Here is a 15295-nt window from a genome sequence, read left to right on the forward strand (position 1 = left end):
ACTAAAGCACGAGGAGGTTAATTGCAAAATTAAGGAAATTAATATAAGATAAACATCCATGAAGAACTTCAAATCCTTGGATTCAGGGATTCTGTAAAATGAAAAACCTTAGGAGCAGCTGCCTTTGCGAAATACTGATGCACAAAATGAAGAGAAAGAATCTGAAACTGAGATATAGCTATTAGCCTCTGAGAAGAGAAACTAGTCTAAAACCTTTTAGAGACATATTAATTTAAGTAAGGCAATCTCAAGGTTAAATTTCTCTGGATCCTCAAATCTTATCAACAGGAAAACTAAACATACTGCTCATTCAGGATGGAAAAAAAAAAAAAAAAACGAGCCAAGCTTCTACATTCAGTAAGAATCTATGTCTAAGAATCCTTGTAGGGAGACAGAAGGAACACCATGAGATAGGGTCAATGTCCAACTCTGTGTTCAACCATTATGGCATAAGGTGCAGACAGGGAAAGCAACAAATTGATCCCAGTGGGAAAGAACCTCTCCTTGCTTTGGACTTGCTAGAGGGCAAGCAAGCTTCAGGCATAAAAATCCCCAGGTGATCACTATAGCCAACCCAACTAGCCAAATTTCACATATAGAAGAAAAAAACTAGTCAAAATGCATTAAATTTTAAAAATGTTTTATTTCTTAAGAAAGTATATTGTTTACATATGTTATATTACACACGATAATGAAACAAAAAAATTTTTAAGTACATTTCAGCAAACAGCAAGCTTCCTAAGCTACAGGAATCAAAAATGTTATCACAGTTCCAGACTACAATTCTTCAATTTCTTCCTTCATCCTGACAGTTTATTACTCAGGGAAATGAGGAAAAGTTTTCTTCAATTCTTATACATGTGACTGGTCTTCCTATTTGTATTAGTCTAACACGTTTTTTTAAAAAAATCTTTAAATTAAAGAAATATTAGTAACTAGTATAAACCCACAAAGAGAATACTCTTTGTAGCAAACACTTCAATTTCTACAACACAGATTAATGCCTTCATTTGGAAATACTAATCAAAATCCAAAACTACAGTCAAACTTAAGGTCTGAACTAAGAATATTACTAGTCATTTTATTCCAACTGGATTGAAGGAAAGACTTGGAAGATATTTTATTTCTCTTTCCAAAATTCCTAGAATGCTGCCTCTGGATTGCCCTCATTGGCTCCTTCCAATAGCCCAAGAGCAACTGAAGTGCCAATGCCCCATCCCATTCGAGCCAACATTCTAAATCCCTATTTGTTTGAGAGAAAAGAACTCTTTTCATTGATCTATGTTTAACAAACATTCACTGAGTGCATACAGTATCCTGAGCACTGTGCTAGGGTGTCCACCTTCAAAGAGCTCATCATCTAATAAAAACAACAAACTACTACTGCAGTATGGCCAGGCCTGGCTCAAAAGATGAGATGATTCTTGAGATAGTCTATTTCAGGAGATAAGCTGACGACCAGGAGAAAGGGCAATTGGGGAGGCATGGGGTTGGGGGAGAGTGACAATATATACTTATGCCTAGATCCAGAAATATAAAATGTTATACTCAATTTATTCATATAATTCTAGACATTTTGGTATAGCTGCAGTGAGATAACTGTATGCCATGGGCTTACTATATTTTATCCTGCCAGGTGATGGAGAACAATGAAGGCAACAGCTAAGAGGAAGGAAAGCAGTGTAGAAGTTGGCCAGAGACTTAGAGAATCCAATAAACAAAATGATAAAAAGAACATATAAACACTTTGTGGTATGTTCATACAATGGAATATTACTCAGCAACAAAAAATAATGGACTAACGATACACTCACAACAACACAAATGAAACTCAAAAACATTATGTTGAATGAAAGAAGCCAGATACAAACTATATAATTCTATGTATATGAAGTCCAACAACAGGACTTTCACATTCACTGTATAGTATTATACAGTACATACTATATAATTCTATGTATATAAACTCCAATAATAGATAAAACTAAACTATGCTGATAGAAGTCAGAAGGATACTTCGGGGGAAAGGCTATTGGATTAGAAAGGGGAAAAGCACAAGGAACTTTCTGGAATAACAAAATGCTCTATATCTTCCTCTAGATACTGGTTACATGTGTGAATAATATGTAAAAAGCCATTCAGCTCTATACTTTAAATTTTACACAAGTATATGTAAATTATACTGTAATACTAAAGAAAAAAAATATAAAATGGTATTATAAAGTCAGAATAAGTTAATCAAGTGTCATTCCACAAGCAATACTGAATTCACAGAAAATCAGAACAAAGGTTCTAATAGACACTGCATATTCAACTAGCAAACAAAATCAAGTACAAAAGTCTGGCTTCTTCTCCACTTCAGGAAGAGATATAGAAAAGTGTTCTTTACAATAAATGCTATAAGAACAAACTGTTCGGCCGGGCGCGGTGGCTCACGCCTGTAATCCTAGCTCTCTGGGAGGCCGAGGCGGGTGGATCGCTCGAGGTCAGGAGTTCGAGACCAGCCTGAGCAAGAGTGAGACCCCGTCTCTACTAAAAATAGAAAGAAATTATATGGACAACTAAAATATATATATACAAAAAATTAGCCGGGCATGGTGGCGCATGCCTGTAGTCCCAGCTACTCGGGAGGCTGAGGCAGTAGGATCGCTTAAGCCCAGGAGTTTGAGGTTGCTGTGAGCTAGACTGACGCCACGGCACTCACTCTAGCCCGGGCAACAGAGTGAGACTCTGTCTCAAAAAAAAAAAAAAAAAAAAAGAACAAACTGTTCTTCCTAAAGAAAAAGAAATAGCCCACTATTAACCAAAAAAAAAAAAAAAAAAAAAAAAAAATTCCACCCAGTAGTACCTACAACATAGCAGGTTTTGTAATGATTAATAAGGCACTAATAGAATTTAGAGCACACTAAGTACTTATTCTTCAAACTACCACTACTATTATTATGTATAATAGCAATAAAAGGGAAACTTTGCTTCAAAGTATGCCTGAACTACTGACTGAGATTTTATTATTTAAGTGCATATTACTCAACTACAGCACTTCTTATCATAGGCTTCTTTTTTAAAAAACAAACATGGAGACCAGCAAATTTTTGACAGCTGAAGAACATGTGGTTAGATTAGGCAAAGAGCAAGTTAATTACAATTTTATCAAAGTATGCTTTTTACCGTTTACATCCTGAAGCCATACTCACTTACCAATAGGTAGTAAATGTATTTTTTAACATTTCAATAGCTTATATTATTAAAATAATAATTTATAACTCTGAACACTATTTAACAGAAATAAATCACAATTTGGTGAATTTAATCAATTTGTGAAAGTGTTTCATTAGCAGTAATAACAAAGTAAAATTCACTAAAATAATGACTACTCATGTTCTTCATCAACTCAGGCAAGAACAATGAAGCAATCCAACAAATCTCTTACTGAACTGGTAAGAGTTCAGTAAGAGTGGATGAACCAAACATCAACTTAATTTTCTAACATGTTAGAATAGTCACTGGCAACTTGCATCCTTTAGTTAACCTTGTAAGGTTTTAAGACCGGAGTCCATGGGAGGGGGGCGGCGCAGCTGAAAGTCAAAGTATTTTCTCGGGTTTTGGCATCAAATGTAAGGTTTTTTGGAGTGGCCGGCGCCAGAGAAAGAAAGATGAGTAGAGTTGAAAGGGAGAAATAAAGAGGCTTTATTGGGGCACTCCCGGGTGGGGGTAATGGGTCTTAAGAGAGGAGGGGCCCGTGGGGATAATGGGTCCCAAGAGAGGGGCCAAGGCGAGTCTCATGGTCTCACAAGTGGAACCAGAGAAGTCACCCCGCCCAGAAGTCTGGGTGAGCTTATATAGGTTTTTAGGGCTGGGGGATGGGAGTTTTTCTGGAGGGAAGGTTTTGGCGGGAAGAGTGAGGAATTTCTTTGTTTTTGCTTTAGGGCGGGTATTGAGGAATAGGAGGGGCTTCTTTTTCATTAGGGAAGGGAGGGGTGCCTGCCACCAGCCTTATAAACCTCAATACAAAGAAAGTGAAAACTAAAAATTTATTTCCACAATTTGATAGCTGTATTTTTACTCCCACTAAATCAATTGGACTAAGTATGTTAAAAAGTCAATTTTTCATACTTCAAAATGTTATTTAAAAACTCTTTTTGATTCTGGACTCAAAGGCACATTTTTAAGACACTTTTTTTTGTATTATTCCTACCTTGATATGTAACATTTAACAAAGTAGTCTTCTACTTACCTAGATTTTGTCTTATTAACATCTTGCTTCAAGAACAATCTCATCCGAAATTAAATCAAACCTGAAAGAATACATGTAAAGACCATTGTTTAGTTTTTTATTTCAGGTATGAGTAACTGTATCTATAATACACTGTTCTTTTAAATTAAAAACTGCAAATCAAATTATTTTTGATACACCATCTGGAAGTGTTCAACTAAAACATGATCATTTTAACCTTCTGGAAACCACTGCTAAGTACCTGTTTTGTTTTGTTTGAGGAATAATAATCTAGTCAAATGAGGAACCCAAACTTTCTAATCCTTTTTAAAAAATCTGTACAAAACTTGTTTTCATTAACTTTAATAGTATGGCAATAGTTAAAATGATTATTTATTAATAAAATACAAAGATCAGTGTTTACCTAATAATTATACACATACCAAAAATATATCAAAAAGCAGAAGACAAAAAAACAGCACGGGAATGCATAAAAGTATATATTAACAGTAATTACATTAATAGCTAATGCTGATTAAATACTTTTACTAAATGCCAAGCACCATTATTCTGGAGAACAGCATGTATCGATACACTCCTGATTCCTCCATTTAGTATAAAGTGACTTCTACCCTAACAATCTACAAAACATGTACTTACCAAAAATCTACCTACCACTATTAATATTACCAAATTTTACAAGTTCTAAAAACTTAATGTGTTCTACCCTAAATTCTACACATCTCCTCCCCTAACCTGAAACCAGCTTCTGAATCCTCTATTCTTAAAAAACTGTCACCACCATAGCTACTTCCGTTATTAACCTACATTACTGTGACTGTTCTATTTCCAACTCACTATCATCTCAAGTTTGATCTTCCCAGAACTGTAAGAGTAATCATTTTACAGTGGCTATCCTAAACATGTCACATCTATGCTACAAGTTCTGTAATAGTACTTCCATGATGTCAGCTTTACCTGTTTGCAATCACTACTCTCCCATTCACTCCATGTTTCTACCATACTATAACTCTTCAATTCCCAGAATGGCCCTCATTCTCTCTCAGCTTTCATGCCTTTTCACATGGTGAACTGTAGCTATCTACCTATAACTACCTTCTACCTCTCTTTAAATTTGCTATCACCTTTTTACAGTCCTTCATTATTTAGCTCAGTCACTCTGGCAGATTCTTCCTTTTAATTCCTTTAGCTGTGTAAAACTGTGTTTCTCAATTGCTATAGCAACTCTAGAAAGCTTTACCTCACCCTTTTTCTGTTGTATATTTTCTGAACTACAGTATGGACACATTGTGGATAAGAATTCATTGATTTCATTTTAGCACTCTCACTGGATGGCACATAGTAAAAGTATAGCAATGTGGGCTGAATAACAGATTCAAATTTTGTGTTGTATCCCAAAGTATACTTGGGAAATAGAAGATAAGTAAAACTCAGGGTAATGAGTGTAGTTCACATTTTCAATAGGAGAAAAAAATTATATCACTTTTGGATACAGTAACATTAGTTTATGAAATATCCACATCTAAATAAAAGCACAACTGACAAATATCAGTACAGTACAATCTTTTATTGAGTGAATTAACTAATTTCACTAATTATCAGTAGTAAGATTTGGGTACTAAATGTTTCTATCCCTACAGAAAACAAAGTTTGTGGACTAGAAATCCTAGACTACTTTAGTATCAGCCTTAAGCGGAAATGGGTTGGAGAGGAAGGCAAATATGGTTTTAGTACTAATAATGTCAATAACCTAGAAAAGTACATCTCAAACTTTAGTGTGCATCAAAATCACCTGGAGGGCTTATTGTACACAGAGTGCTAGGCCCTGCCACCAGAGTTTCTGATTTAATAGGTCTAGATTGGAGCCTGAGGATTTTCATTTCTAATAAATGCCTAAAGTGATGATGGCCACACAGAGAACCACAGACCTAGAATTTTCTGCCTAGTATCTGGAAGAGATAAGAATGTTCTCTCTGACACCCACCATCCACCCAGAACTGAGACACTGGCACCTGTTACAAACTAAACTATAAATCAAAGCAAGAACATTAAAAGTCTACTATAAATTGCTGAGTATGACAGACTGAAAAATGGTCCTACCAAAGATATCCACCCCCAACCCCTGAAACCTGTGAATATTAAGTTACATGGCCACCAAAAGGTCTTTGGAGATATGATTAAATTAAGCACCTTGAGATGGGGGAGATTATCCTGGATTATCTGGGTGGGTCCTAAACACAATCAAATGTATCCTTGTAAGGAGGCAGGAAGAAATTTGATTACCCACACAGAAAGCGATGAAAGGAAGACAGCAGAGAGATTTGAAAATGCTGGCCCTGAAGACTGGAAGGACACATAGGCCACAGCCAGGAAGGCCAGCAGCTACCAGAATCAGGAAGAGGTAAGGAACAGATTCTCCTCTACAGCCTCCCTCCAGAAGGAACAGAGCCCTGCCATCACATTGATTTTGGCACAGTAATACTGATTCTGGACTTGTGGCCTCCAGAACTGAGAGAGAATAAATTTCTGTTGTTTTAAGCCACCTAGTTTGCAGTAATTTGTTAAAGCAACCACACATACTAATATACTGAAGATGACAGGTTCTCAAGGAGATAAAATGGAAACTCCCCTACATAAAAGATATAATGGACTGAACTGTGTCCCCCTTAAAATTCATATATTGAAGCCCTAACCCCAATTCTGATTATATTTGGAGCTAAGACCTTTCAGGAGATAACTAAGTTAAATAAGGTCATAAGGATGGGGCCTCATCCACTATGACGGGTGTCCTTATAAGAAGTGATACCAGACATGCACACACATGGGATAGGTTATCTGCAAGGAGAGAGGCCTCAGGAGGAACAAAACCTGCCAACACCCTGATCTTGAATTTCCAGTCTCCAGAACTGTGAGAAAATTAATTTCTGTTGTTTAAGCCACCCAGTCCATGGTATTTTATTATGACAACAGTAACAGATAACACTATTTAAAAAACTACATAGTCAAACAATGTAAATGTTTGACTAATGCCATAGAACTGTACACTTAAAAATAGTTAAAATGGTACAATCTATTTTATGCATATTTTATAATAAAAAATAAAAGCATATACAAATGCCACAAACTCTGACTTGAGCTCTTTAAGTTTTTTATCTTGCACTGCTTATAATAATCCCTTAAAATCTGAAAAAAACTCTTAACTGTATTTGTTCCCCACAAACAAAACCAGCACATTTTAGACATATTTTAATTTTTATTTATTTTTAAAATTTTCTTTTTAATTGACAAATAACAATTGTATATATTTTTTACTTATGGTGTACAATGTGATGTTGATGTGTTTACATTGTGGAATGACTAAATCACACTAATTAAATCCATCATCTCACACATTTACTTTTTTGCGGTGAAAACATTTAAAATTTATTCGTTTTGCAACTTTCATATATACAATGCTTTATTACTATATTTATTACAGTCACCATTCTGTACAACAGATTACTAAAGCTTATTCCTCCTGTCTTATTCCTCCTATCTGAAATTTTGTACCATCTGATCAATATCTCCCCTTTTTCCATCTACCCTGATACTCAACCCCAGGTAAACACCATTCTACTCTCCACTTCCATGAGTTCAACTTTTTTAGAATCTACATGTGAGATCATATGGTATCTGACTTGGTTTATTTCACTTAGCCTAATGTCCTCCAGGTTCATCTATGTTGTTGCAAATGCCAGGATTTTCTTTTTTAAGGCTAAACACTATTCCATTATGTATACATACCACATTCTCTTTATCCATTCATCCAATGATGGACATCTAGGTTGCTTCCATATCTTAGCTATTGTTAATAACATTGCAATGAACATGAGAATGCAGGTATCTCTTTAGCACATTGGTTTCAATTCCTATAGATATATACCAGGAAGTGGGATTTCCTGGATCCTATGGTAATTCTATGTTTAGTTTTCTAAGGAACCTCCATACTATTTTCCATAATGGCTGTATTAATTTGCATTCCCACCAACAAGACACACAAGAGTTTCCTTTTCTCCACATCGTTGCCAATATTTGTTATTTTTCATCTCTTTGATAATAGCAATCAAATATGTTTTTAAAAGGATTTTATAAGGAAGTTTGATAGAAAGTACTTTTAAATCCATACCTAAAAAGTAAAACATATATGAAACCACTGCAGTCTGAAAAAAAAAAGTAAAATATAATTGGAATATTACAATATTTAGGTAAGTGCTAGGGGAGGTACAGAAAAGAGGAAAATACTTAAAAGTAGTTAGTATAGCTGGGTTTACCTCAACAGGATTTTAAGAGAATACTTGATTATGAAAATGTCAAATATATCCTCCCAAAAACCCATAACCACAATCTAATCATGAGAAAAACATCAAATTCCCAAAGAAGAACATCCTATAGTATATCTGACCAACACGCCTCAAAACTGTTAAGGTTATCAAAAAAAAAAGCCTTGAGGAGCCTAAGCAGACAACTTAAGCATGACAACTAAATGTAATGTATCTTGGAACAGAAAAAGAACATTAGGTAAAAACTCAGGAAACCTGAAAAAACTATGGTTTTAGTTAACAGTAACGTGCCAATATTAGTTCATTAATTGTAACAAATGTACCAAGTTATATGTAAGATGTTAACAGGGGAAAATGAGGGTGGGGGTGGTGTGAGAATAGGGAACACTATGTTCTCCTGTTCAAATTTTCTTTAAATCAGAACCTCTGAAAAATGTCTATTAATTTTCAAACATATTTTAAATATGTTGAAGAGACATGAACATATTTTAGAAAATTAAACACTGACAATTCAGAACCCTCAGAAGTAAATCCAAAGTTCAGATACACACCAAAAATATGTACAAGGTAGGTCACAGAACAAGTCTCAACCAATTTACAAAGACTGAAATAACAGCAAGTATCTTCCCCAACCACAATGGAATGAAACTAAAAACCAATAGCTGAAGAAAAACAGAAAAATCTACACATACAGAAACTCAGCAACTTATTGTGAACTAACCAATGGGTAAAAGAAGAAATCATAAAGGAATTTAAAAAATATCTGAAGGCAAACGAAAACAAAAACACAACATATCACTTACGGGATGTAGCAAAAGCAATATTAAGAAGGAAGTTTATAGCAGCAAAAGCTTACATCAAAAAAGATCTCAGAGCCAGGTGCAGTGTGGCTCACGCCTGTAATCCTAGCACTCTGGGAGGCCAAGGCAGAAGGATTGCTTGAACTCAGGAGTTCAAGACCAGCCCGAGCTTTTCAGTCTCCAGAAAATTAGCTGGGTGTTGTGATATACACCTGTAGTCCCAGCTACTAGGAAGGCTGAGGCAGGAGGATCGCCTAAGCCTAGAGTTTAAGGTCGCAGTGAGCTATGATGACACCACTGTACTCTACCCAGGGTGACCGAACAAGACTCTGTCTTTAAAAAAAAAAAAAATCTCAAATCAACAACCTAACTTTAAACCCAAGGAACTAGAAAAAGAAGAACAAACCAAACCAACCATTAGCAGAAGGAAGAAAATGCTAAGTATTGGAGCACAGATAAATGAAACAGAGAATGGAAAAAGTGGGGGGGGGGGGTATAAAACTTGGAGTTTTAAAGATCAATAAAATTGACAAACCCTTAGCTAGACTAAGAAAGAAAGAGAGACTAAAATAATTAAATTCAAAAATGAAAAAGGGGACATTACAAATGATGCCAAAAGGATTACAAGAAAATACTATGAACATATATCAACAAATTGGATAACCCGGAAGAAATGAATATATTCCTAAAAATATATACCAACCAAAAATAAACCATGAAAGATAAAAATTCTGAATGGTCTATAACTAGTAAAAGGAAACTGGTTGCAGTAATCAAAAACTTTGCAATTAAAGTCCAGGACTAGATGGCTTCACTGGAGAACTCTACCAGGAAAGACTGAAAGCTTTTCCTTAAAGATCAGGGACAAGGCAAGGACACCCACTCTCACTGTTTCTCTTCAGTGCTGCAGTGAAAGCCCTAGCCAGAGCAACTAGGCAAGAAAAAGAAATAAAATTCACTCAAATTGGAAACGAAAAAATAAAATTATCCCTGTTCTCAGATGATGTGACCTTATATGCAGAAAACTCTAAATTTCCTACAAAAAAAAAAAATCCCAACTGTTAAATAATATCAGCGAAGCTGCAGCATACAAAAAACACACAAAAAAAATCAGTTGCATTTCTATTCATTAACAATAACCAATCCAAAAAGGAAATTAAGAAAATAATTCCATGCACAATAGCAACAAAAAGAATAAAATACTTAAGGGATTAACCAAGGATGCAATAGACTTGTACACCGAAAACTACAAAACATTGCTAAAAGAAACCCTTATACAAATAAATGGACAGATGTCCTCTGTCTGTAGACTGGAAGACTTATCATTAAATGTCCATGCTACTCAAAGCAATTTACAGATTCAGTGTAATCCCTGTCAAAATCCCACCTGCATTTTTGGCAAAAATAGAAACCTCTATCCTTAAACTTACCTGGAATCTCAAGGGACCCCAAAGAGCCAAAACAATCTGGAAAAAGAACAAAGTTGGAGGTCTCATACTTCCTGATTTTAAAACATTAAAAAGCAACCGTAATCAAGACAGTGGTGGTACTGGCTTAAAGACATATAAACCAATGTAACAAAATAGACAGCCCAGAAATAAACCTGTGCATTTATGGTCAAATGGTTTTTGACAAGGGTGTCAAGGCTACACAATGGAGAGAGAATGAGAATGGTCTCTTCAACAAATGGCATTGGGAAAACCCAATATCCATCTGCAAAAGAATAAAGTTGGACCCTTACTTTATACCATAAAAAAATTTACTCAAAATGGATAAGAACTAAAACATAAGACCTGAAACTATAAAACTCCTAGAAGAAAACATATGGGAAAGCTTTAGGACACTGGATTTAGCTAATCAACTCCTGAATATGACACCAAAGCACAGACAACAAAAGCAAAAATCAACAAATGGGACTACATCAAACTTAAAATTTTCTGTACATCAAAGGAAACAAGCAAGAGTGAAAAGATAACCTACAGAATAGGAAAAGAAATGGGAAAATCATATTCCAATAATAGCCAAAATATATAAGAAACTCAAACGGAACAACAACATAAAATGGCCGAATTTAAAAATGGGCAGAGGATCTGAATGGGCAAGTCTCCAAAGAAGACACACAGAACTAGCATATGAAAAGATGCTCAACATCACCAATTACCAGAGAAATGCAAATCAAAACCAAATAAAATATCACCTCTCACCCACTAGGCTGTTATCAAGAAACGCTGGAAAATAACAACTGTTGGTAAGAATGTGGAGAAATTGGAAAATATAAAATGGTTCAACCATTAAAGAAAACAGTATCCTGGTTTCTCAAAAAATTAAAAATAAAATTATCATATGATCCAGCAATCCCACTTTTGGGCATATGTGCAAAAGAATTCAAAGCAGGATTCGCCTACCCATGTTCACAGCAGCATTATTCACAATATCAAAAAGGTGGAAGCAACCCAACTATCAACCCATGAATGGATAAAGGAAATGTGGAATATACGTACAATGAATATTACGCAGTCTTTAAAAAGAAAGAAATTGTGTCACATGCTACAACATGGATGAACCTCAAGGACATTATACTAAGTGAAACAGGCTAATCACAAAGGGGCAAATACTGTACCATTCCACTCATATGAAGTATCTAAAGTATTCAAAATTATAGAAACAGAAAAGTGGAAAGGTGGTTGTCAAGGTCTGGGGGAGAGGGGAGGTTAAATAAGTACTTAATGGATGTATAGTCTCAGTTTTCTAAGATGAAAAAGTTCTACAGACCTATTACACAATGTGTATATATTTAACACTACTGAACTATATACTTAAAAACAGTTAACATGGGAAATTTAATGTTATGGGTTTTATTTACCACAATAATAAATAAATAAATAAATATCAAGGGGAAAAAATACATACCAGGAAACTTTTGGGGGTGAAGAATGTATTCATTATCTTGTTTGTTATGATGGCTTCCTGAGTATATATAACATATGTCAAAACCTGTCAAATTATATACTTTAAATATGTGTGCTTCATTGCATGTAAATGCCTCAATAAATCTGCTTTTAATACTTCAATAATAACGAAACAATCCAATTACAAAGTAGGAAGAAGATTTGAAGCAGCACTTCACCAACTATATAAAAAAAACAAATAAGCATATGAAAAGATGCTCAGTATCTTTTATTACTAGGGAAGTACAAAATAAAGCCATAATGAGATATTACTATACAACTATAAGAATGGCTAAAATTAGTAAGACCAACTATACCAAGTGTTGGTGAGTAAGTGGAGGTACTCAAACTCTCATACATTCATACGGAAAGATAAAATGGTACAATTACTTTGTAAAATAGTTTCACCATTTCTTAAAATATCAAATATATACCTACTACATGATGTGGTCATTCTCCTCCTAGGTATTATCCAAACAAATGAAAGTGTATGTCCATATAAAAATGGACATACCATCTCTATCTATAATAGCCAAAAACCGGGGAGAAAATGTCCATCAACATGTGAATGCATGTCTCTACAATGGAATAAGGACTGAACTAGTGAGCCATACAACATGAATGAATCTCAAAATAATTATGCTGAGTAAAAACTCCAGACAAAAAGAGTACATACTACATGGTTTCATTCATACAAATATCAAATATGTTCAAATTGTACAGTTTAAACATGTGATTTGTGTCAATTATACTTCAGAAATCTTTTAAAAATTCACAATATGCAAAGAATAAACAGAGAAAAAAGTCAAATCTTAAATTAAGAAAGTTAGAATAATGATAAATGAACACTAAGAGAACACTGTCATTTATAACCAAAAGAGTAAAGATACAGATAGAAATATCTTTCAACAATTGGTAATTTATCAACAACTGGTAATTACCTACTTACAATTGGTAATTCAATGCATAAACAATGCTTTCAAAATCTCATCAGACATGCTTTATGAAATAAATATAGCTAAATCATCTGGACTTCTGCACAAATTGGTATACATAATTTACAACTGCCCCAACTTCTGTATCTAAACACAATTCCTACTGAAATATAATTCGACCAGAACTAAACAATGAAAATTATTCTAATTTTACAGACTGAATCAAAAAGCCTGATTGCAAAAATAGCCCAATTCTACATCACCCCTTGTTATTCATGTATTTGGCAATGAAGTTCTGTAGTTTCTCCCATCAAGAGGCAGAGTACTTTCCCTGACCTCTTAACTCTAGGATTAATCTCATAAGGAACACCAGTCATCCTTTGCCAGTTCTGAACTTAGGCCTCAAGAGACCTTGCATGCTTATGTTCTCTCTTTCAGAACCTTGCCACTGCCAGGAGAACAAGCTCACTCTGATCAGTAGGATGAGGGCAGCCCATAAGTCCCATCTCCTCTAAACTAGATGACAGCCAGCTAACCATAGGCCATTCAAGATCAGCCTATAGCCCAACTCCCAAACACGTCAGAGAACCCAGCCAAGAGAAGCAGAGTCACCTTCCTGACCTGCTGCTAAATACAGACACATAAATGAGTCCAGCCAAAACCATAAGCACTGTACAGCTGACTCACAGACTTGCTCTAATAATATGTTTATTGCTTTAAGTCACCAAGTTTCAGAGTAATTTGTTACAGATTAATAGATAACTGATACAGCAACTCTATCTTAACAATATATCATAGTAAGTTTTTATCTCTAAAAGGAGTTATTTTAGATTAACAATTAATCTAGGTATCTTAACTTTTGAAGATGAGGAAACAACCCTCTTCTATTCTTTTATTGGCAGTTTATAGATATATAAACTGAGCAAAATAAGTTTTGTAAGTAATGTCACATGTCAATTATAATTGTTTGTGAAATTTTGTTCCTAGACAGCTTTACTGTATCTAACCAGAGTAAAAAATTTTAGGATACTCCAAAATCTATAAAAACTGTTATAATAGAACAATCTGCTATCTCTAACATTCTCTCTATTTTTGTTATTTAATGATAGCACCCTGATTTTCTTTTAGGGAAACATTCTTACTCAACTACTAAAGTGGTGTCAATCCTAGGCCCCTGGACAGAGGGATAAACAAGTGACTCTCAGGCTGGTCAGAGTACCCTGCCCCTAGCCACAGTAATTTGTTAATGGATGGGAATATAGCCCAAAGTGGGAGATTTAGAATCCTCAGGACATTTGCAAAAACTAGTGGGAGAGTGTCACTCTCTTCAGTGAAAACAATAGTTATGAGAAGATGTAGGTCAGAGCAGCCAGTGCCCATCTCTGCCACTTCATGGAGAGAACATGTTTAGGAACAAAGCCACTACCAAGAGATATAGACATCATCCTACTGATATCATATGAACTCATTGATCCAAACATGTCTAAAATAATTTCAGTAATAGGAAAATAGGTGTTGCTTATCAATCTTCCCATCAAGATCTATATAAGAGAAACTAAACATTAAAAATCATTGATTTGAGGGTATCAGAAAGCTAACACAACAATAAAAAATGACCAGGTCAAGATTCAAGAGAAGATGGAAACCTACAGATGTGAACTAGCATCTGGGGATACTTTTGCCTTAGGGTGGCTTCCCAATACAGATGAGGCAGCTGAAAAATTGAGCAGTATTTCTGACATAAGAGCTAGGGATACCAAAGGGGGAGAGGGAGCCCAAAGTTCATATATGGCAGGAACCATACTAAATGCTGCCCACTATTTGAGTTGAGACTCCAAAGGACTAAATTCTAGTGAACCAGAAGTAAACAAGACTTTGCACATACCACAGTCCTACTTGAAGACATCTAAGTGGCCAAATAAAAAGTCTCAATCCTGAAAATTTAATGTAGGTAGTCCCAGACTGCTAGAGACCCAGGTGTCTGGCACAAGCAAACAAAAATTATCTCTAGGGAAAGATATCATTACCCTAGGCCTCAGAATTTAGGCCTGGGAAAGCA

At 35.1% G+C, this 15295-nt stretch overlaps 1 protein-coding gene across 3 annotated transcripts in view; it reads right to left on the reverse strand.

The window, feature by feature from the left end:
• The window catches only part of ZNF644 (zinc finger protein 644), a 100664-nt gene that overhangs the window by 57541 nt on the left and 27828 nt on the right, over positions 1-15295 (reverse strand). For all 3 annotated transcript variants that reach the window (XM_069478199.1, XM_069478198.1, XM_069478200.1), the window contains exon 2: positions 4235-4295. In XM_069478199.1, coding sequence (XP_069334300.1) covers positions 4235-4256 — 22 coding nt within the window. In that variant the 5' untranslated portion in view covers positions 4257-4295. The remainder of the gene's footprint in view (positions 1-4234; positions 4296-15295) is intronic.

The sequence above is a fragment of the Eulemur rufifrons genome, chromosome 8 (genome assembly GCF_041146395.1).
Source record: "Eulemur rufifrons isolate Redbay chromosome 8, OSU_ERuf_1, whole genome shotgun sequence".
Taxonomy (NCBI): domain Eukaryota; kingdom Metazoa; phylum Chordata; class Mammalia; order Primates; family Lemuridae; genus Eulemur; species Eulemur rufifrons.